General features: G+C 39.6%; 1 protein-coding gene across 8 annotated transcripts in view; it reads left to right on the top strand.

The window, feature by feature from the left end:
- The window catches only part of LOC132379342 (metal transporter CNNM4-like), a 115,912-nt gene that overhangs the window by 76,194 nt on the left and 11,820 nt on the right, over positions 1–27,898 (top strand). For 4 of the 8 annotated variants that reach the window (XM_059947073.1, XM_059947071.1, XM_059947069.1 and 1 more), the window contains 4 exons: positions 137–303; positions 5,546–5,711; positions 19,843–19,941; positions 22,699–22,818. In XM_059947073.1, coding sequence (XP_059803056.1) covers positions 137–303; positions 5,546–5,711; positions 19,843–19,941; positions 22,699–22,818 — 552 coding nt within the window. The other 4 variants (XR_009507392.1, XR_009507393.1, XM_059947074.1 and 1 more) reach the window with 4 other exon arrangements.

The following is a 27,898-nucleotide window of genomic DNA, read 5'->3' as shown; positions in this document are numbered from 1 at the left end:
TAACTATTTTTTGTAAGTATAACTTTATTATTTTGTTGCACTAATAGCTTACCTATCCATTTTAACATTTGTGCATAGCACTTAAATCCATTTAAGGAATGCAACTAACAGCTTTCATTTTATTTGCATGGCTCAGTCGTCAAATCACCAGATCACAATGACTACAGATTACAAAGGTCAGAATCACTAAATCCAGCAGAACGGATTGAATTCGGGGGCAGCACCTACCACCTAAATCAGACTATCCATAATTATCTTCCAGACTACTCAGTACGACAATTAACAGACCTCCAGTTTGTGAAGGTAATAACTTGCTTCTGTATTTGAATGCAAGGACACTTCCTATTGCATGTTTTATTTCACTAAGATCTGTAAACTTGTGTTGAGCACTGGAATCCTCTGGTCAGTTTATCCTTGAACTTAAAAGATGGAGAAAGAGACGTGAGCAATTCCTAATCTTAGTGTGGCCAACAAATTTTTGGCACAGAGTCTGTTTAAATAAAGTTTAATGTAATGTCTGTTCGTGTTTCCTCAGTAACACAAAAAGAAAAAGCTTCTGAGGACAGAAGATATGGGCTACATGTGTTTTAGCTTCTGACCATTTTCACCCAAAAAGTTAATAAGAATCAAACAAAGGGAGAAATAATATAACCTCTGAAGTGATGTAGATTAATTTCAGAGGATTGAAAGAAATGTTAGAAGAGGGAAAAGGCTGAGAAATGAGGGCTTGTCTGAAAATGGGACTATGCCCCCAGTCTAAAATGATCAAAGAATCAAACCAGAGGATTGCTGGATGCCTGTACAATATTTTCATGAACGAACATTACACTGTATTGGAACATAAGGGAAAGAGAAGCTGAGATTTATAAGGTCACTTTGCAGGTCATTAAATGCAAAAACTGCACACTTTCCTTTGTTCAATTATTAAATCAGGTGTGACTGTTTTTCAAAACCTGTTATCCATTAATGATAGCCATTGCAATCAACTACATTAGTACTTCTGAATTAAAGAAATCAACTTTGAAGTGAAGATGACATTATTTGTTTATCATAATTATTGCATACCACCCCCCACCCCCCCCCCCCTCACACCCATTCCTCACTCTGACTTTTTACCTTCTCTCACCTACCTATTAATTCCCCCTGGGCCCCCTCCTCCTTCCCTTTCTCCTATGATCCACTGTCCTCTCCTATTAGATTCCTTCGCCACCCCCTGACCTTTCCCACATGCATGGCTTCATCTATCATATCCTAGCTATCATCCTTCCTCTCCCCTGACCTTTTTATTCTAGTCTCTTTCTCTTTCCTTCTCAGTTCTAAAGAAGGGTCTTGGCCTGAAACGTCAACTGTCTATCACTTCCATAGATGCCGCCTGACCCGCTGAGTTCCTCCACCATTTTGTGTGTGTTACTTTGGATTTCCAGCATGTGCAGACTTTCTCATGTTTATGCATAATTTCCAAACTGCATTGGAATACGATGCAAATTCCTTACAAAATAAGCTAATGATAAGGTTATTCTGTTTTTTAATTCACCCATGAACTGGTCATTAAAATTCCTTCTTGTATACCACCCTGGATCCTAACTACTCTTTGGTGAGCTTGATCTGGAGATTCAGATGGGCCTGTCTTCTTTCAGCCCAATTTGCCCAAGACAGCCAAGGATAGGTGGAATTTCAAAAGCAAGTTCCATCAAGAACAAGTGGAGTTCCCATGAGTTGTCATACTATTTGAAAAGCATTGTGCTGGATGCTGGTCTTGCTCATAAGTTTGGACACTATCTCAAAATCACCATTGTGAGTTGCCGCTAATTGCACACATATGCAGGCCTTCAAGGCGGTTTGTAAAATTAAGCTGGTCCCTTTGGAGGCAAGGGCATTTTATTGACATGTTTTAAATGTTTTATGATATATGTTTTAATTTACTAAGATAGTACTTTGCAGTATAACTACCAAATGGTTCTGCATTTATCTATGATTATTTCAGTTATTTAGAATCTGATTACTTGCATGCAACAGGCTAAGGAAGTATTTAAAATACGATCTTCTGCGATGAACTTATTTTCACATAATTAATCCCATTGCATCATGTTGCCACTGTAAGCAGATTGGATTTTTTGCTTTTGAATCTGTATTTTTTAAAAATGTGTTGCTGCCCGTTTTTCATTTAAAATATGTAGCTGGTTACTTAAAGTTGATGCAGTTCTGGTGCTCACGTCTTCTTGTCAGGATGCAACATTGGCCCAATTTCATGGTTTTTCATGTTAGAATTATGAGGGAGGTTTAGCAGAAAGGCAAAATAGTCTTGAAAGGTGATGAATAAGTGAATCTCAAAGATGTATAAAATAAACCTTCAATATTATTTCAGGTTAAGTCACATCTTGCAAAGAAAGAGCCATATAATCAGTAAGTTTGGAACTGGTTAGGAAGCATTTCTTGACATTGTTATTCATGTCAGGAATAATATTCAGTTAGAAATGTAGATAATAATGCAGTGGATTTTGTTTAATTGGGACATATCAGGGCCTGTACACTTTAGCCCAGTTAAGCGACTACCCCAGTTAGCCGAAGTTTTACAGCAGTAGTTAAAAAGATATAAAAAGACAAACTGAGTAGCAAATTATATACTTGAATGAAATACAGAACAAATTCAAACACTACCAATATTACTGCAGTCCTACAAAACTTTGTATTAGTTCCTAATATTTATCAACGGAGGAATTCATCCACATTATGTTCACTTGACTGCAAATGAACAAACTGTGCAGATAATGGAGTCTTATAAAATGCTGTTGATGACTGCGTCCTCCAAATCTTCATTTCCAATGTAATATTCAAGATGATTGTGGATGCCTTCAAGTTCTTTATAGATTCTAACTTGTTGAAATAGTGAAATTGTTTCATTTTCACTCCTGGTTGTTTCTGGCAAATCCAAGCCTGAATGCTTGAAATTGCAGTGAGCAAAACAGTCCTGAATTATCTTACTGCTTATAGCTCGCCAACTATCAATAACAAAAATCACTGTTTTTACAATTGACACTATTTAAAAATGTTTGCTTAATATACAGTGTTGTGTTTAACAGAAACGCAAGCACATGCAACTGATGCTAGTTAGAAACTGTTTGGCAACAGTCCCCTGTTCCAATTAAGCGACAGTGTCCCAAAGAAATGATGGGAATCTCATTTATTTTTCTTGATTAGTCTTTGTTTTTTAGGAGTTGGCTGCCCCAATCCACTGTACCTTGGAATCAATTAAGGAAAGTTAGGTGCAGTAATAGATTAAGTTCAATTTTTTTGTGGGAGGATGGAGTTTAGATGGGCCAAATGGACTTCTTTGCCATTTAAAATGTCAAAAAAATTTTGTTGCAGGTATTTTGCATTCACACACAGTTTTAAAAAAGCAAGGAATTTTATCCAGTTAATTTGCAAAATTCCAAATTTTGTGCTTATGGTAATCTCATCTCATTTTTTCAATTCTGTTGATGAGCAAATTATCCAATCTGAAGTGCACACCAGTATCAGCACCACCATATCTCATCATAAGACAGATCAGATTATCATGAAGGTTCTGCAGATGCTGAAAACCTAGAGCAACACACACAAAGTGCCGGAGGAACTCAGCAAATTAGGCTGCATCTATGGAGGGTAGTTCACCCCACCCCTCTTAGATGCTATCTGACTTGCTGAGTTCCTCCAGTCCTTTGTGTGTGTTGCTCTAGATCAAGTTTACTTGTGTGCTATTAGAGTTAGCCATGTACATTTTTATATATATTTGAACCATCCAGGACTTCACAAATAATTGCACATCTTTATAAACAAAGAACTTTTATAGGAATCTTACTAGGAAATTCCATTGCAATTCTTCAGCATTATGCAGTTGAAAATTGATTGTTTTCTGCTGAAATGTAACACATTAAATTAAAACTCTGATGATCTATCATCAGAGTATTCAGTTTATGACTTGCTCATTTATTCGAAATAGGACATGTTGCTAGAACTGGTGGTCACAAGTGCAAGTCAGGCCAGGGTGCAGAACGTAGATAGGTTTGCAGCTGTGGCTAAGACCTGAGTAATTGTATGTTCCCCTCTTCCTTCAAACTTGCCAACTTTACAGAGAAGTATTGCTTTCTAATTAAGAAAAGAAACTGAAATAAAAATGTGTAACATTCTGTAGTGTGGACTTGCTGGATGTTTTCACCCAACTCCTAGGAGTATTGGTTTATTCTACATTATTGTAAGTGGCCTTTCAGGATACCTTCCATTGCTCTGAAAAATTCACACACTTCTTGTCATGAGTCACCTGTGCAATCCCACGAGGAAGTCCAAAAGGTTTTTAGCTGCTAAGTTATGGGCATCACACACAAGTAAGACTTTGCGCGTGTCATAGAATACAGTAGTAGTTCCAGGTAACTGACTAGAAATCATTTGTTAATGCAGATCTGTAGGTAACGAGAAGTTTTCCACTGTATTTGTGATGCTTCCTAAGACCCATTTTCTTCTATAAATATTTTGTGACATGTTTCTAACTGAAATGATATAAAATACTTAGAGAACTCTCATTGTGTGTGACATTGATTGTGTACAACTTTTGTCTCAGGCTTTTCCAAGCCACCCCAGAATATTGTTACTAAGGTGAGGTTATGGTTAAAGCACAGGAAACAACATGATAGGGTTAGTTTGGTATTAGCACTGGTTAAGTTCTAATTTTCCATGTAAACTAAAGAATTCAGTCAAATATACCTAATGATGAGCAGTTAATTTGTGGAAGATGACGTAAGATATTTTTGATATTCAGAATTGGAATACAAAAGGTCAGGCTAGTTGGAACCTGTTGCAATATACTATATATGTTTAAAGATTTTAATTGGAGGAGATTCAGGTTTGATTTGACAAACCTTTCTGTCTCTTGAGTAGCTTGTCAGCCGGGTTGTCAGTCATACTCTCTTCTCACTGCTGCTGTTGGGAAAGAAGTGCAGGAGCCTTAGGTCCCACTCTGTTAGGTTCTGGCACAGATATTACCCTTCATCCATCAGTTGAACCAGTATGGATAACTTCACTCACCACAACTCTGAACTGAACACTGAACGCAGCCTATGGACTCACTTTCAAGGACTCTACAGCGCATGTTCTCGGTGTTATTGATTTATCTGTTTTGTTATTTTTTTTGTATTTGTACAAATTGTCTTCTTTTGTCAGACTTTTGTGGATTTTCATGGATTCTATTGTATTTCTTTTTTTTATGAATGCCTGCAAGAAAATGAATCTCAGAATAGTATTTACTGGCATGTATGTACTTTGCTAATAAATTTACTTTGAGTTTCTCATAATCAGAACAGAGCAGATTATAACTATGTTTTAGTCTGTACCATGGTATAAGAACAGACTTTGAGAAAGGAAATGATTTCAGCTAGAATGTACTGGTGAAGTTTGCAAACAAAAATTAATGATGCCAACTAATGTCAGAATTATTCCGTTTTCTCTTTTTCCTCTGCCTCATCAATACGTACGAGGTATATGTTTAAAGTTGCATAACTCTTTTTCTGCTTAGATCACAAGGATGCAGTATGTAAATGCAGTAGCAGCAACCCAAATGGACTGCTCACCCCAGAGCCTTGATGGCGAACTAGGGACAACGGACTTACTAAGTAAAGAGCCTAGCCCCGAAACCGTAGCAGCAACAACAAATTCACCACATGAGATCAACCTTGTGATTCGTAAGTCACTGAATCATAACACTGATGATGAAAATTAAGTATAGTTTACTTGGATCCTCTGAACAGTTGAAAGTGTATCTAGCTTGGATGTCAGCACGAAGCATAATGGCTTTTGACTTCTATTTATGGATGAGAAATGGAGAGTTACGACCAGCTAACCACTCAACGTTACTGAAAACATATTATTTTTATACCACATTTTATGGCTGCAGTTTTTGATACCTTTTAAACTTAATATACATGACCATCAAGCTTGGTTGTGTTTTTACTTGCTTACTGTAACTGTGCCTTGAACCCTACACTGACTCCTCTTGCACAATGTCTGCAGCTTCACATGAACTGCTGTGAACAGTACTTGACAATGAAGAATGCTGATTGCAAATGCCCTTGGAATGCTGCATTGCAATGCAATACACTACACGGGTTGTGTATTTTTTTCCTTTATATCAGTTTTTTTTTTGCTGTTTCTAACAAAAATGCATGTATTTTGAATGTTTCTGCATATTGTACTCATAGCCATTACTAACATGACAATTAAATGTTTCTGAAAGTTTTTTGTTTTATGCAAAGGCATGTGAGCTGACATAATTTGCTTAAGAATTGCCTCCCTCCAGTGCAGCATAAAACACTTTGGATTGTTCATTACAAGCACTACTGGACAGATAGTACGTCCCTTTTAATATGATCTCTGTTTTGGATCATACCTAAAGGAAAGTACTACCTTTAATAAATTGTTTCTTATCTGTTCATTAAAGTTTATTGTCTGTGCTATTAGTTGATACTATTACTGGTGCTCAGCTGTTTTGTTTGTTTTACAGGATTAATGTCATATAATTTATGTTTATTCGATGAGCATCTGTTTGCATCAGTTGTGCCATTTGTTGAGAATTGCCACTGTATATTTTTCTATTGTTTGAATCTGTTATGCTCTGTGCACTTTCATTGAGTTTATTATAGATTATATCACACATTGAAGTGATGTCCCAGGCTAATATGAAAGGTGGTATTCCATTTTCTCTGAGCATAATTCAAATCATATTAGATAGCTGTGAGTTAGAGTTTCTGTGGCTCTATTTACATGCTGTCAATATCTTATAATCAAAGTTTATTTTTAATTGAATCCTCAATATTAGATAAATGAATTTCATCATAATATTTGTTTCATTTTTTGTATACACAGCAGAATTTTTTGACTGATACCTTTTATTTTAAGCTTTTAGGTTGTCTCAGTATCTGGTTTTCAACACCTTGTAAGTGCAAACACATTCAAAATTCCTTTCCATAGATGTTGTCTGACCTGAGTTCCTCCAGCATTTTGTATGTGTTACTCTGGATTTCCAGCATCTGCAAATTTCCTTGTGTTTATCTATACGCAGACAATTGGTTTGGACTGATGAATCATCTGATCTTATCAACTGGCTTTCAGATTTAAATGTATTGATTTTCCTAACAACAAATTGTGTGTCTTTCCTATTGTGTCATAGTCGGATGAATTAGCCATTAAAAAGAAAGTGGATTATCTCAGCTGAAAATGTAACATAAATACGTCATATTTTAAAAATGGCAATGTGGCAATTTTCTTAAAATTGTGTGTCAGTGACAATTATAGGAATTTAACAAAAAGCATCTCCTTGACTTAATTAACCTGTTTTAGCCTAAACAATAATATTCCTGCTATTTTAGTTGTTAAACATTTCCAATTTTATTTTTTTTGTGATTTCCTATTGATAATTTCCTATTTGACATTGATAATTGTTACCATGCCGTATTTGCGTTTTAAGTTTTGACACGGTTTTATGCTTGTTTAGTAAAAATACTTTATTTTTGGCTGCACACAGTAAATTCACTGTTCCTGGCCAGAAGGGAGATGGTTAGGTAATACCTCTGTCGGTTACACCTGGAAAACAAGTGCTGCCAATGACTGTTTGCTGCAGGCATAAAGGTGCTTTTCAAGTAGATTATGTATATAGGTTTTGTTTGCTGTAAAATACACTGTTTGTCTGTAAATCTTGGCTTGTTGCTCATTTCCAACTCTTGATTGATGCAATAGTGTCAATGGCCTCTCTGAACATTTATTTGCCTTTCTTACAACAACTTCTCCATTTCCTTAGGTGAGTGGGCTATGTAACTGGCATCCTCCCTAGTTATTACAATACACAGATTATGCACTCACTGGTGCATCAAAGAGTCCTTGAATCCTTGATACTGTAATCCTGCCTATAAGGTTTACATGCTTACTTAGTTAAGAATGTATACATTATTGAAGAAAATGAGGCCATTGACCCATCCCGCTATTATAGAACCACTATTTCAAGTGAACTAAATTACTTTTCTTTAGTGTAGGATTGTGAGACTGTTAGTTTTACAGGCATATGATATGGAGCAAAATGCTCCTTGCCTCTATAAATTTCAGCTTTAAAAATAACCTTTTCTTTAAATTCGCATTTCTGATATTAGGGATTGACATCAAACATAAACCATCTTTCTCCCCATAGATGATGAGTGTTGTCCAGTGTTTTCTTGTTTTTCCAGCCTTTAGAGAATTGGTTCCTTGAGTTAATTTTTTAAGCTTGTATAAGAACTAACAGAAGGAGATACTTAAGGAGTATATAGTTCAGAATAAAATTAAACTTGCAGGAAATAATTTACTTTGAGATTTTTCCACCCAATTTGGAACTTTGTATGAGGGATGGGTATAACAGCATAGTTATTCAGTGCCATTGGATAGAAGAATTGCTCATCTCACCAATGCTACCAGAAGAATGAGGGATGGAGAGAGATGATACTATCAACTTAGAATGGAGGTGTTGAAGGTGATCAAGTTCTGAAACTTTATGAGTAATCTGAACATGATTATCAGATGTCTGAGAGTGTGCTCCCAAACATCTGCCAGTCAGCCAAGAATAGCCCATGGTACACAAAAGCCTAAAGTGAAATGAAATGTTTTCAAGATGAGTGGGTTTAATAGAATAGACAATAAATTACCTACTGTTATTAGGTGTAAACTACCTGTCAAATTTCCTGGAAATTATACCCTATGTAACTGTTTCAGATAGCAAATAATTTCCACTGATGTGCCATTATCCTCACAAAAAATAGCAACTCAATGTCAGCACTTTAAACGATGCAAGTTTACTTCAATTGTGTATTCACTACCAGCTAAACATCAGATATTTTGGAATGATACTTAAAAAGATATTAATTTAAGATTTAAGTTAAATAATGCCCCTGAAACATTCTAGCCTAGGAAGTAAGCAGTTGAATCTGGAGTCTTATTGCTACATGTGTATTGTATTTAAATTTAATGAGGGGTCTCTTAATTGAGTATTCAAATCTGAGAAATTCTGAGGAAGTATGTAAGGAAAAGCTATTTTTTGTTTAGTAGGCTGGTGTACTCAATGAAAGTCATTGGCAGTAGTGCCACAGGGAAGATGAAGAGAACTTTGTAGACAGTTAAGTGAAATGCTGTGACTGAAAAGTGGGAGGAGTAAATTCAGTCATCATTTCCAAAGGGGGAATTGTTTAAATGTACTTGAAAAAAAGGTTGCAAGGTTAAAAAAAGAAAGTATGTAAGAGTAGACAAATTGGTTAGCTGTTTGAAAGAGCCATCATAGACATGAATGATCAAAGGCCTCCTACTGTGCTGTCAGATTTTGAACTTCACCAAAGCTAATAACATTGGGGATAGTGCAGGTTTTTACCTAAGGGCTTCAATTTTGAAATGAAGACAAGATATGGGAAGCAAGAGGATACCAGAGATTTAGGGCATTGAAAGAAATGGAAGAAAACTAAGCAGAAACAAAAGAATTATTTTCTGGAAGAACGTTTGAAAGAGGAGTTCATGGGAAAGAAAATATCAGTAAACATATATGAAGGCATAAAGTCAGTGACTCTACCAAAGTCTAAATAAGAGAATCAGAACACAAAGAAAAGCAATTTATTAATTTAGGACACTTAATATTGCAGTATGTGAAATGTTATGTCAGAGTGTCAAGAGTGTTGTGAATCTATATGAAAACTAATCCTCTGGTTTCAGCTCTTGTTGAGGGGCACATGGAGAGGTAAAGGGCTGAAGAAGGAATCTGATAGGAGAGGTGAGTGGTCTGTGGGAGAAAGGGAACCAGAGGGAGCTGATGAGCAGGTAAGAAGAGAAGGAGTAAGAGGGAAACCAGAATAAGGAATGGAAAGAGAGAGGGGAGAAATGACAGAATTTGATGTTCATGCTGTCAGGCTGGAGGCCACCCAGATAGAATATGTTGGGAAATAAAGAGAAGATCAGAGAAGATTTTTGGTGAATTACAGATTCTTTCCTGTCCTTGTCCCCTACTTTGTTTGGCACAATCTTTCTTATACAAGTCTCTGTGTATTGCTAGTTAAAACTACCACTAGTTTGAAACATTCTGACATGTTGGTCCATGGTCTCCTTTTCTGCCACAATCAGGTTGTAGGAGCAAAACCTCCAGCCTGATGGTGTGAGCATTGATTTCTGTAATTTCTCCTTTCTTTTTTCATTCCTCATTCTGGTTCCCCTTTTGCCCTTCTCTTCTTATCTGCCCATCAATTCCCTCTGGTTCCCCTCCTCCTTCCCTTTCTCCCATGGTCCATTCTTCTATCAGATTCCTCCTTTTTCAGCCCTTTACCTATCCACCTATCACCTCCCAGCTACTCACCTCATCACTCTTCCCCAACCACCTGCCTTCCTCTTCACCTGTACTCACTTATCAGCTGCCAGCTTGTACTCCTATCTACCCCTCTCACTCCCAACTATCTTATTCTGGCTTTTTCCTTCTTCTTTCCATTTCTGATGATGATCTTGGCCTGAAATGCTGACTAACTGCTGCCTGACCTGATGAGTACCTCCTGCATTTTGTGTGTGTCGCTAGTTTGCATGGTTGTGTTTTTACTTTCACAGGAGCTAATCTTCAGAAAAATGATTGATGAGCTTCTACCAACCTGAATGTTAAATTTTGGGAACATGACCATTTCAAGATTACAGCCATTCATAAATTCATGTATCACATGAATGGTTAAAGGAAAGTCAATGATAACTAATAATAAACACAAGATTCTGCAGATGCTGGAAATCCAGAGTAACAGACACAGAATGCTAGAGGTACTCAGCAGATCAGGCAGCATCTATGGAGGGGAATAAAGAGTCAACATTTCAGGCCGAGACCTTTCGTGAGGACTGATAATATCACTAATAATATGAATTGATAGCATTCAAATGGTGTCAGCCTTAAATGAGTTAATCTTTAACTGCATAACTAAAACAAATTGTCCAAATGCTCTTGTGAGGTGAATAATTATAAAGCGGGGTGGGTTAATATTTCAATACAAACATCAAATGGGGCATATGTTGATAGGTTCTTGAATAGTAAGGGTGCCGGAGGTCACAGGGAGAAGGCAGGAAAATGGGATTGAGAGGGATAATGACATAGGTAGGAAAAGGGAAGAGATCCTGAAAAAAGACTACAGGGAGTTAGGAAGGAGGTTGAGAAGCAGAAACTCAAAGGTAGTAATCTCGGCATTACTGCCTGTGCCATGCAACAGTGAGAATAGGAATAGAATGATGGGGAGGATAAATGAGTGGCTGAGGGATTGGAGCGGGGTCAGGGATTCAGATTTCTGGATCATTGGGACCTCTTATGGGGCAGGTGTGACCTGTACAAAAAGGATGGGTTGCACTTGAAACCCAGGGGGACCAATATCCTGGCGGGGAGGTTTGCTAAGGCTACCGGGGAAAGTTTAAACTAGAATTGCTGGGGGTGGGAACCAAACTGAAGAGGAGGTTAGCTCACAAACAGAGAAAGCTTGTGGACAGTGCGAGAGGGAGGATAGGCAGGTGATAGAGAAGGGACGCACTCAGACCGAATGCTTGAGATGTGTCTATTTTAATGCAAGGAGTGTTGTCAACAATGTGGATGAGCTTAGAGCGTGGATCAGGACTTGGAGATATGATGTGGTGGCCATTACAGAGACTTGGATGGCTCGGACAGGAATGGTTACTTCAAGAGCTGGATTTTAGATGTTTCAGAAAGGACAGGGAGGGAGGTAAAAGGTGGGGGCGTGGCACTGTTGATCAGAGATAGTGTCACAGCTGCAGAAATGATGGACACCATGGAGGGATTGTCTATGGGGTCAATATGGATGGAGATTAGGAACAGGAAGGGGTCAATAACTTTACTGGGTGTTTTTCATAGGCTGCCCAATAGGGATATCGATGAGCAGATGGAGAAACAGATCCTGGAAAGGTGTAATAATAACAGAGTTATCATGATGGGAGGTTTTAATTCCCCAAATATCAATTGGTATCTCCCTAGAGCAAGGAGTTTAGATAGGGTGGAGTTTGTTAAGTGTGTTCAGGAAGGTTTCTTTACATAGTATGTAGATAAGCCTACAAAATGAGAGGCTGTACTTGATTTGGTATTGGGAAATGAACCTGGTCAGGTTAAGTGTTTAATTGGAGTAAGGGGAATTATGAGGCTATCAGGCAGGAAATTGGAGGTTTAAATTGGAAACAGATGTTCTCAGGGAAAAGTACGGAAGAAATGTGGCAAATATTCAGAGGATATTTGTGTAGAGTTCTGTATAGGTATGTTCCAATGAGACAGGGAGGTTATGGTAGGGTACAAATGCTGTAATCTAGTCAAGAAGAAAAGAAAAGCTTATAAAAGGTTCAGAGAGCTAGATAATTTTAGAGATCCAGAAGATTATAAGGCTAATAGGAAGGATCTTAAGGAAATTAGGAGAGCCAGAAGGGGCCATGAGAAGGCCTTGGTGGGCAGAATTAAGGAAAACCCCAAGGAATTCTACAAGTATGTGGAGAGCAAGAAGATAAGATGTGAAAGAATAGGACCTATCAAGTGTGACATTGGGGAAGTATGTATGGAACCAGAGGAAATAGCAGAGGTACTTAATGAATACTTTACTTCAGTATTCACTATGGAAAAGGATCTTAGTGATGACTTGCAGCAGACTGAAAAGCTTGAGCATGTAGATATTAAGAAAGAGGATGTACTGGAGCTTTTGGAAAGATCAATTTGGATAAGTCGCCGGGACCGGATGAAATGTACCCCCGGCTACTGTGGGAGGCAAGGGAGGAGATTGCTGAGCCTCTGGTGATGATCTTTGCATCATCAATGATTCCAGAAGTTTGGAGTATTGTGGATGTTGTTCCTTTATTCAAGAAAGGGAGTAGAGATAGCCCAGGAAATTATAGACCAGTGGTTGGTAAGTTGATGGAGAAGATCCTGAGAGGCAGGATTTATGAACATTTGGAGAGGTATAATATGATTTGGAGTAATCAGCATGGCTTTGTCAAGGGCAGGTCATGCCTTACGAGCCTGATTGAATTTTTTGAGGATGTGACCCCTAAACACATTGATGAAGGAAGAGCAGTAGATGTAGTGTATATGGATTTCAACAAGCCATTTGATAAGGTACCCCATGCAAGGCTTATTGAGAAAGTAAGGAGGCATGGGATGCAAGGGGACATTGCTTTGTGGATCCAGAACTGGCTTGCCCACAGAAAGCAATGAGTGGTTGTAGGCATGGAGGTTGGTCACCAGTGGGGTGCCTCAGGGATCTGTTCTGGGACCCTTACTCTTCATGATTTTTGACCTGGATGAGGAAGTGGAGGAATGGGTCAGTAAGTTTGCTGATGACACAAAGGTTGAGGGTGTTGTGGATAGTGCAGAGGGCTGTCAGAGGTTACAGCGGCACATTGGTAAGATGCAAAACTGGGCTGAGAAGTGGCAGATGGAGTTCAACCCAGTTAAGTGTGAAGTGGTTCATTTTGGTAGGTCAAATATGATGGCAGAATATAGTATTAATGGTGAGACTCTTGGCAGTGTGGAGGATCAGAGGGATCTTGGGGTCCGAGTCCATAGGACGCTCAAAGCTGCTGTGCAGGTTCTTCTTCTTCCATTTCCAGCAGTTTAGACGCATCTAGGCGTATTACTGCCCTCTGCAGGATGTATAATTATTTACAGAGTTTCAAGAAACTCAAATTCTTGAGTGTACACTAGTCGCATGTAGAAACAGAATAAAACAGTCAGCCCTCCTTATCCGCGGATCCCACATGCGCGGATTCAACCAACCGTGGATCGGGAAAACCCAGAAGTTCTCTCTCCAGCACTCGTTGTTTGAGCATGTACAGACTATTTTTTCTTGTCATTATTCCCCAAACAATACAGTATAACAACTATTTACATAGCATTTATGTTGTATTAGGTATTATAATTAATCTAGAAATGACTTAAAAGTACAGGCAGTCCCCGAGTTATGAACGAGTTCTGTTCCTGAGTCCATCTTTAAGTTGGATTTGAGTCAGAACAGGTACATCTGGTATTATTTAGTGTCAGTTAGTCAAACGTTTTTCTTAGTATCTAGTACATATTTTACCTTTCTATGCATAGAAAACACTTAGGAAACATACGTATTTCAATAATTAAACCACTGCGTTGCTTAGTAATAATTGTAACTTTCATCAGGGCAGAGCCTTTCACATGCTCCATTAAAATTGTTACGATTGTTGACTGACTATAGCCTAACGCTTTTCCAATGACTGATGGCATTTCACCTCTTTCCAATTGCTTTATTACTTCCACCTTATTTTTAATCATGATTACTTTGGTGAACAGAAACACTGCAGATTCAGAGCTGCACTGGGCCCTAAAGACCTCCGCACTGAGACAGGTTAAATAAGGTCCAGGGTTCTGCTGGGTCCTAAAGACCACCACATTGAGCCAGGTTAAATAAGGGACTTGAGCATCCACATTTTTGGTATCCGCGGGGGGTCTCGGAACCAATCCCCCGTGGATAAGGAGGGCCGACTGTAAACTTTTCAATCAGATGATGGTTCTCTTGGTGGGCAAACAAAGATTTAACAGAAAAACAAAATACATTTAAGTCAGACAGCCTCTTGAACAATATGCTTCTCTCAATTTTATATCGATTACAACTCAGCAAACATGCTGAACTGTCTCTGGACTACCACAGTCACATAATCCAGTAGGATGTCTTTCTATTACCTTTAAGTAATAGTTTAGCCCACAATGCCCCAATCTAAGTCTTGTTAATTTCACAATATCTCTACGATTTAAAGAGTAACATTCTGAGACCTTTTTAACTAATGGGTGACTAGAAAAGAAATACCTTCCCTTTAATTCATTTTTCCAATCCTCCTGCCATTGCTTCTCTATAACTTTTTTTTATCTTAATTCTACACTGTCTAAAGGTATTCTAATTCCTACTTGCCTGCTCTGTAAGGAAGCTGCGCAGGTTGACTCTGTGGTTAAGAAGGCGTATGGTATATTGGCCTTCTTCAATCGTGGAATTGCATTTAGGAGCCGAGAGGTAATGTTGCAGCTATGTAGGACCCTGGTCAGATCCCACTTGGAGTACTGTGCTCAGTTCTGGTTGTCTCACTACAGGAAGGATGTGGAAGCCATAGAAAGGGTGCAAAAGAGATTTACAAGGATGTTGTCTGGATTGGGGAGCATACCTTATGAGAACAGGTTGAGTGAACTCAGCCTTTTCTCCTTGGAGCAAAGGAGGATGAGAGGTGACCTGATAGAAGGGTACAAGATGATGAGAGATATTGATTGTGTGGATAGTCAGAAGCTTTTTCCCAGGGCTGAAATGGTTGCCACAAGAGGACACAGGTTAAAGCTGCTGGGGAGTAGGTACAAAGGAGATGTCAGGGGTAAGTGTTTTATGCAGAGTGGTGAGTGCATGGAATGGGCTGCCGGCAACGGTGGTAGAGGTGGATACAATAGGATCTTTTAAGAGGGTTTTAGATAGGTACATGGAGCTTAGTAAAATAGAGGGCTGTAGGTAAGCCTCATAATTTCTGAGGTAGGGACATGCTTGGCACAACTTTGTGGGCCAAAGCGCCTGTATTGTGCTGTAGGTTTTCTATGTTTCTCTGTAACTCAACCATAATCAAATAGCAAAGCAGATGATAAGCTAAATGGCCTAATTCTGCTCCTGTGTTTTGTATTTGACTATAAAGCATTTCTCTTCCTTGTCTATTTATTTAATTTGATACTACATCATGTTTCTGGCAGAGCAATGCTGGAATGAAGTTTATTTCAAATATGATAAATATGGCACAAAATGTTTATTCAGCATTAATTTGTTTCCTGCCACACTGCAGTCTATTCTGGATTCTAATGACCTAAGTTTTTTTAAATCAGTGCTTCCTCTTTATACCTCCCAAAATGTTTAAGCTGTGCCTCTGGATCCTTCCAGATTTTATTGATGAAAATATCTAAAGTGATTGTATCTGAGCGATACATTCATACAGCATGGAAGCAAGCCCTTCGGCCCAGCTTGTTCATGCTGATTGTGTTGCCTGGTGATTTAATCCTATCTGCAATTGGCCAATAGCTCTCTAAACCTCTCCTCTCCATGTACTTATGGCCATGAAGCATTGCTAAGGTGTCCATCTTAACCACTGGGTACTACGGTAGCTTTGTGTGGAGCTGTTACAGCTCGGGCCATCGGAATTCTCTGTAAGGAGCCTGCACGTCCTCCCCATGGAATTCATGGGTTTTCCCTGCATGCTCCAGTTTCCTCCCATAGTCCAAAGATGTACCAGTTAGTAAAATTGTCCTGTTATTAGGCTAGGGTTAATCGTGAGTTGTTATGGTTGTGGTTTGAAGGGGTGGAAGGACCTACTCTGTGCTGTATCTCTAAATTTAAAAAAAAACTCTTTGTAGCTGCTCACCCCCATTAAATTTCCTTTCAGATGTTCCTGTTTTAGGTCAATCAATACACGATTCTCTATTCTGTCATTGTAGCTGAAATCCTTAGCGAACCTTCTGTAGGATATTGACAACCTTGAAAATATCTGCACCATATTCCAGGTGTTATCTGTTTGCAATCACACAATACATCTAAAGCAAAGCTAGGACAAACCCTATCTATTTCTCATACAGTGTTTTCCAAGCCCGATAATTGTTCTAAATAGTGAATTCAGTTGAATCTGTTCAAATGAAAACATATTGAACAGTGAACACAGTTGAATTATTCATATTGTAACAATTAATGGCATTTTCTGGAACAAAATCTTCTGTTTACATTTAAATATTCTCTTTTTACCATAAATCATAGGAGCAGTATTAGGCCATTCAGCCCATTCAGTGCGCTCCCATTTGCACTTCCCCAGAGGAAAGTTTAGATTGAAGTTGAAAGTTAAAAGTAAATTTATTATCAAAGTACAGATATGTCACCATATACTACCCTGAGATTCATTTTCTTGTGGGCATACTCAATAAGTCCAGTAATCATAATAGAATCAATGAAAGACTCCACCAACTGGACAGACAATCAGTGTGCAAAAGACACCGAACTGTGCAAACACAAAGAGAAAGAAATAATAAATAAATAAATAAATAAACAAACAAACAAACAAACAAACAAACAATCAATATCGAGAACATGAGATGAAAGTGAGTCCATCGGTTGTGGGAACATCAGTGATGGAGCAAGTGAAAGAAGATGAACTCAGCAAATACGAAATAAATAAATACATTGAGAGCCTGGGTTGTAGAGTCATTGACAGTGAGTCCATAGGTTGTGGAATCATTTCAGAGTTGAGGTGAGTGAAGTTGTCCACGTTGGTTCATGAGCCTGATGGTTATAACTGTTCCTGAACTCGGTGGTGTAGAAGGAGGCCCCTGCACCTCCTTCCCCACGGCAGTAGTGAGAAGAGAGTATGGCTTGAATGGTGGGTGTCTTTGTTGGGGGGCCATTCAAACTTGTTTTGTAGTTATCAAAAATAGGATTAGAGCATTTTTCATTTACATTAGTAAACTGAAATATATAATTAAACACCTTTTGGTTCAAGTTGGATCATCCCTTTTCAGCTGTTATTATCTTACAATTTGTCTGCAACGTGCATAGGAAAGTGCATATCATCACATAAACAAAACTCAACATCTGATAAAAAGTTTTCTTTTTAACTGATGACATAATGACCAGTGTGACGGTGAATCATAGCTTGCCATGCTAAATTTATTAAAATTGTGGAGGTGGGATTATCTTAAAGCTATTGGTAGCCCTCAAGAAAATTAATGTTCTATTGACCTGGGCTGAAGGCTTTCCTAAAGAATGATAAGATAATCTACAATGGATGTTGAAGGTGATTGTTTTAAAGGATACATGAAAAATATTCCATTGGTCTTATTAAGTTACAAATTTAAAATAATTTTTAGTCACAATTGTGCTTGAACCAGCGTGGCCATTCTCTTGAGAACATGAGTGGTAGAGTCCTTGAAAGTGAGTCCATAGGTTATGGGATCAAATCAGAGTTGAGGTGAGTGATGTTACTCTCTTATTAACAAGACTTTTGGACCATTTAGTTAAATGCAAAGTAAAATTTAATTTATATTTATTTAGAGGTACAGCACCGATACTGGTCCAACAATCTCACACCAACCAGTTACGCCCACGTTGTCTACTAACCCATACATCTTTGTAATGTGGAGCACCTGGAGGAAGTGCATGCGGTCATGAGAGAATTTCCAAGCTCCTTGCAGCCAGCAGTGGAATTGAACCAAAATAGCTGGCGTTGTAATAATATTATACGAACTGCTACGTTGCCCTGCCGCACAAAGAAAAGTGTTATGAGAGATTATTATCCGCCTACATTTTTCACTAGAAAATCAATCATTGTAGTTTTTCATAATTTCTCTGTAAGTCATATGTACCCTAGCTTTCACCTGCAGACTCTTCTTCATTTGGCCACGTTTATGGCTTATTTAACAAGAAGGTGTTGACAGGGTTAGGGATGCAACCTAACAACTTTTCTCACTCAACAGCGACAGGAGAACTGCTCAAAGATGCTTTAAGTTATTCCAGTATCTGCTCAACATACTGCTGTTCTGTCTTGGTGTTCTATGCCACAATATTTTGTTGTGAAATGATAAGAATTAGTTGCTTAACATGTGAATTTCAACAAATATTAAAGCTTACACAGTGTATCTTTATAGAATAAGGACTCAGCCATGAATTTTCGTTTTCCTTTCCATCTGTCTCTCTTCCTCCCCTGAAAATAGGATTGAGAATTTATGTCAAGCAGTGACAGCAATATGGAACATACAAGTTTCCCAAAGAATGCTTGAATGTATATTTGGTGGCCACTTTAATAGGTACAGGAGTGGAACCCAGTGTGGTTTTCTGCTGCTGTAGCCCATCCACTTCAAGTTTTGATGTGCTATGCTTTCAGAGATGCTCCTCTGCCACCATTGTTATAACGTGTGGCTATTTGAGTTGTCAGTCTGAATCTATCTGGCCATTCTCCTCTGACCTTTCTTATTAACAAGGTGTTTTCGCCCACAGATCTGCCACTCACTGAATTTTTTTTTGTTTTTGTTTTTCACATCATTCTCCATAAACTCTAGAGACTGGTATGTGTGTGAAAATCCCAGGAGATCAGCATTCTCTGAGATACTCAAAGCACCCCATCTGGCACCAACAATCATTCCACATAGATCACACTTCTTTTTCTGTTTTGATGTTTGGTTTGTGCAACAACTGAGCCTCTTGGCTATATCTGCACACTTTTATGCATTAAGTTGCTGCCACATGATTGGCTAGGTAGATATTTGCATTAACAAGCACCTGTATAGGTGTACCTAATAAAGTGGCCACTGAGTGTGTTTGACAATGTTTAGGTGAGATAGGTTTTAAGAACAGAACTTACAACCAAAAGTTGTAAAATTTTCATTCTTCTGTATGTGATTTGTGATTTCCTTTCACAGCTTTATGACATCCTCCCTTTCACAGAGGCTATGTACAGGTGAGCAACAGCTAGTTGTTTAGAAATATACTAACAGAAACAGAATACTAATACTATATTAATCCAACAGAAGAGCACCCAACAACTGTTCACTGAAATTTGGACAGTTAACTCTTTGCATTCATAGTGTCCTATATGGTAAGCAGTGTTTTGTGTATTCTAATCCCTTTTAACCTTATAAGTCACTCCAGTTTGGTCCTGTGTGTTGAATTAATTTGATGTACTTTCTACTAAGGACAGTGCTATTTCTTTGTATGTACAAGAACCTGGTTTAAAACAAAGTACTTTTTCAAGTTCCACAGCTTTGTGTATCACTTACAGGTGGCAAATCAGATGGAATGATGAGCCCAACTGGTCCATTTTTCTTGGGAGCAGAACCAGTGAATCGTTCTGGTATAACTGGATTGAAGACTGAACAATGTAAGTATATTGTTCACATCAAATAACTTGCAACAAGAAATGGAAATATCAGTCCTTAAGCCAAGCAAGGTGCTAAACTTGAAAATGTGTTCCTTAACTCTAAATAAAATGTTAGATTCACTTCGTTGTCTAATTAGCTTCATTATGTCAATAAAATATCTAAGATTATTATTAACAGTCATCTTGTTCACTGTTGTGCTAACATAGTGGTTACAGTACCAATGACCTGGTTTCAGTTCTGGCTGCTGTCTGTAAGGAGTCTCTGCGCCCTCCTTGTGACCATGTGGGTTTCCTCCAGGCGCCCTGGTTTCCTCCACAGTCCGAAGACGTACTGGTTGATAGGTTAATTGGTCATTGTAAATTGTCCCGTGATTTGTCTTAGGGTTAAATTGGGGGTTGCGGGGCAGCACGGCTTGAAGGGTCAGAAGGGCCTACTCCATGCTGTATCTCAATAAATAAATAAACAACAAATAATAGCAACTCACACAAAATATTGGAAGAACTCAGCAGACCAGGCACTGCGAGAGGGACTGAAGTAAAGAGCTGGGAAGTTGATTGGTGAAAGAAATAAAGAGTTGAAGAAGAGGGAATCTGATTGGAAAGGGTAGAAGATCATGGAAGAAAGGGTAGGGGAACGAACACCAGAGGGAGATAAGGTGAGAGAGGGAGACAAGAATGGGGAATGGGGAATGGTGAAGCGGGGGGCCATTACAGGAAATGTGAGAAATCGATGTTCATGTCACCAGGTTGGAGGTTGCCCCAGAAGGAATACAATGTGTTGCTTCTCCAACCTGAGTGTGGCCTCGTTGCACAGTAGAGGAGACCATGGACTGATATATGGGATTGGGAAGTAGAACTGAAATGGGTGGCCACAGGGAGATCCCGTTTTTTCGGATTGAAGGTGCTCAGCAAAGAGGTAATAATGAGAAGAGAGCATGTCCGGGATGGTGAGGGTCCTTAATGATGGGGCATCATTTTTGTAAGATGTCCTCGATGCCCATCTAAGTTCAAAGGTTCAAAGATCCAATTTGAAGTCAGAGAAATATATACAATATACATCCTGAAATGCTTTTTCTTTGCAAACATCCACAAAAACAGAGAAGAGCCCCAAAGAATGAACGATAGTTAAATGTGAGAACCCCAGAGTCCCTCCCCAGTTTCGCCTTCCCGCACGTAAGCGACAGCAAGCAACGATCCCCCTCCCCCACCAGCAAAAAAAAGGTGCGTCCATTCTGTCACGAGCTCAAGTGTGTGCTAAGCAATGACACAAACCAAGGTTACCCCAAAAGGCTTCGCATTTCATCCGACATTCAACAAAACATAGGTTCTCTCTCTCCCTAATGAGGGAGAAGGAGGTGTCTCACATTTTCACAGCAAGCAGGAGACTTAACAACAACCTGCTGGTTTACAATGTTAAAAGTCCATTTCGTCGCTTTTTTCAAGCTCTGTGTCCAAAGATCACAAAGACCTCGGTCTGCAGGCCCACAGCAAAAGATTTTCCGGCCTCCCGAATGACAGATGAGTCCCCTGCCGTGACACCGACCCTCGATCTGCCCGTCTCCAGAGCCCCGTGATCTGAGGCTTCCACACACATTCGAGATTCTCAGGCCAAACCCCTTGGCGTGTCGAATAGCGGCCAGTCATGGAGCCCTGAGAACAGATCCCATTGTCGCAAAGAACCGAAGTCTACATGTAACTCCAGGTCAGGGTCTTCAAAGGAACCCTGAAAGGGAAAAATAAAGATATTAAAGGTGGAAATAGAGCAGTTTCCGAAAATGCAAGCAAAGGAGTCGCTGTTAGGGCGCCATTATCCCTCCAAAGCTCCACCTCCTAAGTTAGTCCCACTTGCCCTTGTTTAGTTCTTATCCATTTTCTATCTGTAGAAAAGACCAGCAACGTATAAGGTGATCTACAATTGACTGTCTATGATATGATTGACAAGTCACTTCAGCACTGAACCTAGGAAGTATAAACCCGAGGGTATATCTACACAACTGTGTCACCACCCACAGCAAGAAAAGTTTATCCTGATGAAGGCAAACTTTAGTTCAATAAGTATTTTTTGTGGGTGTAGCTAAACAGCAATATTTAAGTAGACTATAAGACATAGGAGCAGATTAAGGCCATTCAGCCCGATGAGTCTGCTCCACCATTTGATCATGACTGATCTAGCTAACAAAATTGCTCCTCATCTCTGTTTTAATGGGACACCCTTGTATTCTGAGGCTGTGCCCTCTGATTCGAGACTCCGCAACTATTGGAAACATCCTCTCCACATCTACTCTATCCAGGCCTTTCAGTATTTGATAGGTTTCAATGAGATTCCTTCACCTCATTCCAACAAGTACAGGCCCAGCGCCATCAAACGCTCCTCATCTGTTAACTCTTTCATTTCCGAATCATTTTGTGGACCTCGTCTGGCCTCTCTAATTCCAGCACATCCTTTCTTAGGGTGGAGACAGGAATATTTAGAAAACTGCTATCATCATGTACACTGTCCTGTATCCTATAACAGCTTCCTTTCAGTAGAGTCCTGTGAGCAACCCTTCTGTGTTCATTGCACCCACAAACAGTGCGTGCTGGAGACAAATAAAAGGGTGGTTGAGTAAAATGGCAAAGCTTCAGAGCGGCCTTGTGAAAATAACTGGCAAGAAAATGAAAGCCCTTTCTTAATAAGTTAAAGATTTCAAGCAAATGCGCTGAAAGTCTTTACCCTCTTAAGCTGCATTCCTGCAAATTAACTTTGTTTATTTTCAGCTGGTGAAAACATCGGCAAAGTCGTTGATCCTGAGGTCAACAGTCCCGAGAGGAAAGAAGGCACTTCACTTAGCAGCAGTTCAGAAGAGACACTTGGCAAAAGACTTCTGAGAAAACTAAGTTAGTGCAAATTTTACTGTTTATTTAACAAAAAACAACCTGATTCTTATGAAGGGCAATGCGTGTATTATGGCTGTGGTACATGGAAATTCTGTACTGAATGGAGGACAGGGAAAACAAACATACTTACTTCGGTTCAGAAAGCTTGCCCTGTCCATTGTGGACACAATTACACAGTGTTAATTCATGTCCTCTTCCCTGGAAGACTGCTGCTTTTTAAGTTGACTTCGCTTCCAGGGGTTGTTACTGAGTATACGCAGGACTATAATGGTAGAGTTTTGCACTGTAAGGAGGCAGAATCAGATTTACTCTCACTGTCTCATATGATGTGTAACTGTGGATTGTGGGGGTTGAAGCAAAGTAGAATTGAGATGTGTTGAGCAGGTTCCAAAGGGCTTATTGCACTGTTATTTGTTACCTTCATGTTCTTTTCTGACCATCTCAGTCTTTCCTGATAACTTGCTGCAAAAAAGATGTGAAATGCAATTAACAATTTAAATTCAAAAAGCAGAAAGCAGAAATTTGTTTTTGCTTCAGATCTCGCCCCTAAACTGCTGCAGTTGCAGTGATTCCCTGTGACCTGCCTTGGTTTCTTCCCTTCAAAACCAACATGTGTGACTTTATAGTCCCCTGTCTAATTGTAGGCTTTATTCCCAGAACTCAGATCAAAGCTCCGCCATTCATAATCTTGGACCTGATTACTACCACATCCTGCCTGGATCTGGGGGCCAGATTCGCAGAGTTTCTTGTCACCTCAGTTGGACTGCACTGGCTGCAAAACTTGAGGGTCTTCCAGCTCATGAACACATCTGAGCAAGTTTCCTCTAGAAATCCTTTGGTCTCAAACCAAACTCGAGGAATACAGAATCAGAATTTCAGAATCAGAATTGGGACCGGCATATGTTGTGAAATTTGTTAACATTGTGGCAGCAGTACAATGCAATACTTGATAAATATAGGAAAAAACTGAATTACAATAAGTATATATGTGTATATTAAATATTTAAGATAAGCAGTGCACAAAGCAGAAATTAAGAAAAAAAAGAGTTGTGAGGTAATGTTCAAGGGTTCAATATCCATTTAGAAATCGGATGGCAAAAGTGAAGCTGCTCCTGAATCTTTGAATGTGTACCTTCACACTTCTGTAACTCCTTCCTGATGATTTAATGAGAAGAGGGCATGTCCTTGGTGACAGGGGTCCTTGATGATGGAAACCAGGGGTGATGGTAGAGGCAGATACATTAGAGATATTTAAGAGTCTCGTAGATAGGCGCGTGGATTAAAAAAAAATGGAGGGCTAAATGTGAGGGGAAGGTTAGAATGATCTTGGATAGGTTAAAGGGGTCACACAACATTGTGGGCTGAAGGGCCTAAGCTGTGCTGTACTGTTCTATGTTCTATTGTCGTACGTACAGGTGCAATGAAAAACTTACTTGCAGCAGCATCACATGGACACAGCATCAAATAAGGAGCATTGATACCCAATCTTTACAGGAAACAATGCAATTAGAAGCAAAAAAGGTCTATTTCAGTGCCAAGCGATTGAAGTGATCAGTGTTGTAGTGATTATTGTTGTGCAGGTTCGTTCAAGAACCGAACAGTTGAAGGGAAGTTGCTATTCCTGAACCTGGTAGTGTGGGACTTTGGGTTCTGTACCTAATCAGAAGAAATTCACATGCTGGAAATCCAGAGCAACACACACAAAATATTGGAGGAACTCAGCATGTCACACAGCATCTGTGGACATTTGACATATGGACATCTGTTGACATTTCGAAGAAGCCAGAATAAGGAGGAGGAGGGAGTGGAAGGAGTACAAACTAGAATGTGATAGGTGAATCCAGGTAGGTAGGGAAGGGAGAATGAAGTGAAAAGCTGGGAAATGGCAGATGGAAACAGTAAAGGGATGAAGGAAGAAGGAAAAAGGATCCCAAAAAGGAAGAAGTATTCGAAAGGAAAGATGACCCAATTGTGGCTAATAAGAGAAGTCAAAGCCAACATAAAAGACAAAGAGAGGGCATATAATAGGGCAAAAAATAGTGGGAAGTTAGAGGTTTGGGAGGCTTCTAAAAATCAATAGAAGGCAACCAAAAAAGTCATTAAGAAGGTAAAGATGGAATATGAAAGTAGGCTAATATTAAAGAGGATACCAGAATTTTTTTCAGATACATGAAGCGTGAAAAAACGTGAGAGTGGATATTAGAATGCTGGCAAATGATGCTGGAGAGGTGGTAATGGGAATACCGAAATGACAGACAAACTGAAAAAGTATTTTGCGCCGTTCTTCACTGTGGAAGTTCGGGGTGTCAGGGGTCATGAAGTGTGCAAAGTTACCTTAGCTAGAGAGAAAGTTCTTGGGAAACTGGAAGGTTTGAAGGTAGATAAATCATCAGGACCAGATGGTGTACTCTCTAGGGTTCTGAAAGAGGTAGCTGAAGAGGTAGAGGCATTAGTAATGATCTTTCAAAAGTAACTAGTTCCTGGAATGGTTCTGGAAGACTGGAAAATTGCAAATGTCACTCCACTCTTCAAGAAGGGAGAGAGGCAGAAGAAAAGAAACTATAGGCCCAGTTTTTCTGGCCTCAGTGATTGGGAAAATGTTGGAGTTGATTATTAAGGATGAGGTCTCAGGGTACTTAGAGGCACAGGATAAAACAGACTATGGTCAGCATGGTTTCCTCAGGGGAAAATCTTGCCTGATAAACCTGCTGGAATTCTTCGAAGAAATAACAAGCAGGATAGATCAAGGAGAGTCTGTTGATGTTATGTGCTTGGATTTTCAGAAGGCCTTTGACAAGCTACTGCACATGAGACTGCTTAACAAGCTACGAGCCCATGATATTACATGAAAGATTCTAGCATGGATAAAGCAGTGGCTGATTGGCAGGAGTGGGAATAAAAGGAGCCTTTTCTGGTTGGCTGCTGGTGACTAATGTATTCCACAGGGGTCTGTGTTGGAAACAATTTTTTTAATATTATATGTCAATGATTTGGATGATGGAATTAGTGGCTTTATTGCAAAGTTTGCAGATGATATGAAGATAGGTGGACGGGCAAGTAGTTCTGAGAGTGGTGAATCTGTGGAACTCTTTGCCTTAGGCAGCTGTGGAGGCCAAGTCTTTTATGGTTTTTTTAAGGCAGAGGTTGATACCTTCTTGAGTGGTCAGGGCATGAAGGGATATGAGGAGAAGGCAGGAGATTGGGGCTGAGTGGAAAATTGGATCAGCACTGATGAAATTAAGGAGCTGACTCAATGGGCCAAATGACCTAATTTTCCTTCTATATCTTATGGAGTGGGCCATCAGAGGGAGGGGCATCATAAAGAGGTGATAGGCAGGTGAGGAGAAAAGAGGAGGTGGGGGCAGAACAGGGAATGGAGGAAGAGTGAGGAGGAATAATTACCAGAGGTTAGAATGGTATTGGTCCATAACATAAAAAAGGTTTTGGGTGGGCGGGGGAGGGTTCCCAACATTTTTTATTCCATGGACCAATGCCATTAAGCAAGGGGTCCATGGACCCCAGGTTGGGAACCCCTGGGTTAGATTGTTCATACCAACAGGTTGGAGGCTACCCAGGCAGAATATGAGGAGGCTTCTCTTCCTTCTGCCCAATGGTAACTGCGAGAAGATAGCATGGCCCGGATGGTGAGGATCTTCGGATGTTGCCTTCTTGAAGACAGTACCTTTGTAGTTGCTACCGATGGTGGGGAGGGATTAGTGTGCAGAGTCTACTACTCTCTGCAGCTCCTTGGTGCTCTTGAAATGAAAGCATGATGCAACCAGCCAGGGTGCTTTCAACAGTACCTCAGTGGAAGTTAGGTGAACTTGCTTAAACACATTTGCGACTGTTTATGTTTTTAGAGAAGTATTCATCCTCTTCCATTCAGGGGTTGAAAGGGGAATCCGATAGAGGTAGACAAAACAATGAGGAATCGATGGAGTGGGGAGAAAGGTTTAGATAAGATCTGAGGAAGAACTTATTACTCAAAGAATTGTCAGAATCTGGAACGCACTGCATTTCTGCATCTAATGTTCTTAATGCTCCCAGTACATTTAAAAACTGACACAATCATTTGACTGCCACAGCATAGAAGTGCATGGACCAAATTCTCTGTAAGTAGGATTAGTATAGATAGGTACTTGATACTTGACATGCTCATGACGGCTGAAGGGTCTTCTTGTGAGCTGTACAACTGAAAAACCTGCCAGTTGTAAATTTATTCCGGGTCAATTTTAAGCTAAAAATAATTGAAAATGAAATTGATCTGCCGTGATATGGAGGTAACTGCAGTCGTTGCCTGCAGTAATGCTACGCCATGTGTGGGCAATCATACTGCTATTAGGTGGGCTCACAAATGAGTTAATCTGACTTCATAAGTTACTGATGTTGGGAGCCAGGAGCCACCCCTGACTTGCAAATGCCCTGGGGCAGTAACTTCCCTACAATAACTAGCATACAGAGAAATGAAGATCCTCTGATAATATTTTGGTTCAGGGTCGTCCCGTTGCTTAGGAAGCAACCACAGTGAAAGAGGTTGTCCTTCAAGATTCTTTCTTGTCATTTTTCAATACATGAGTATAAAGGAGAATGAAATGATTGTTCTCCGGATCTGATGCAGCACATAAAGAGCACAATTTAAAAAACCACAGTTAATATAAATACCTTCTAAACCTGCAAACCATGTAGGCCGCTGCCATGGTCTTATGCAACCAGCTGTTGATTTTAAGATAAAATCTTTTTTTTTAAGATTAGCTTTATTTTCCACACCTACATCAACACCTCAAAACATAAGTGTTGTTTGGGTCACTGATCAACACAGTTGCGGGATGTGCTGGGGGCAGCCTGCATGCGTTACCACACTTCCAGTGCCAACAGAGCATGCCCACAACTCACTAACCCTAATCGACACATCTTTGGAATGTAGGAAACCAGAACATCCAGAGGAAACCTACACAATCATGGGGAGAGCATACAAGCTCCTTACAGATAATGCCAGGAAATGAACTACAACGTTCAGATCACTGGCACTCCAAAGCATTATGTGAACTGCTGCTACCCTAGATGTGATTGCAACTCCATA

The sequence above is a fragment of the Hypanus sabinus genome, chromosome 22 (assembly GCF_030144855.1).
Source record: "Hypanus sabinus isolate sHypSab1 chromosome 22, sHypSab1.hap1, whole genome shotgun sequence".
NCBI lineage: Eukaryota > Metazoa > Chordata > Chondrichthyes > Myliobatiformes > Dasyatidae > Hypanus > Hypanus sabinus.
Note: the sequence above shows the minus strand (reverse complement) of the source record. Positions and strands in the feature narration are given on the sequence as shown.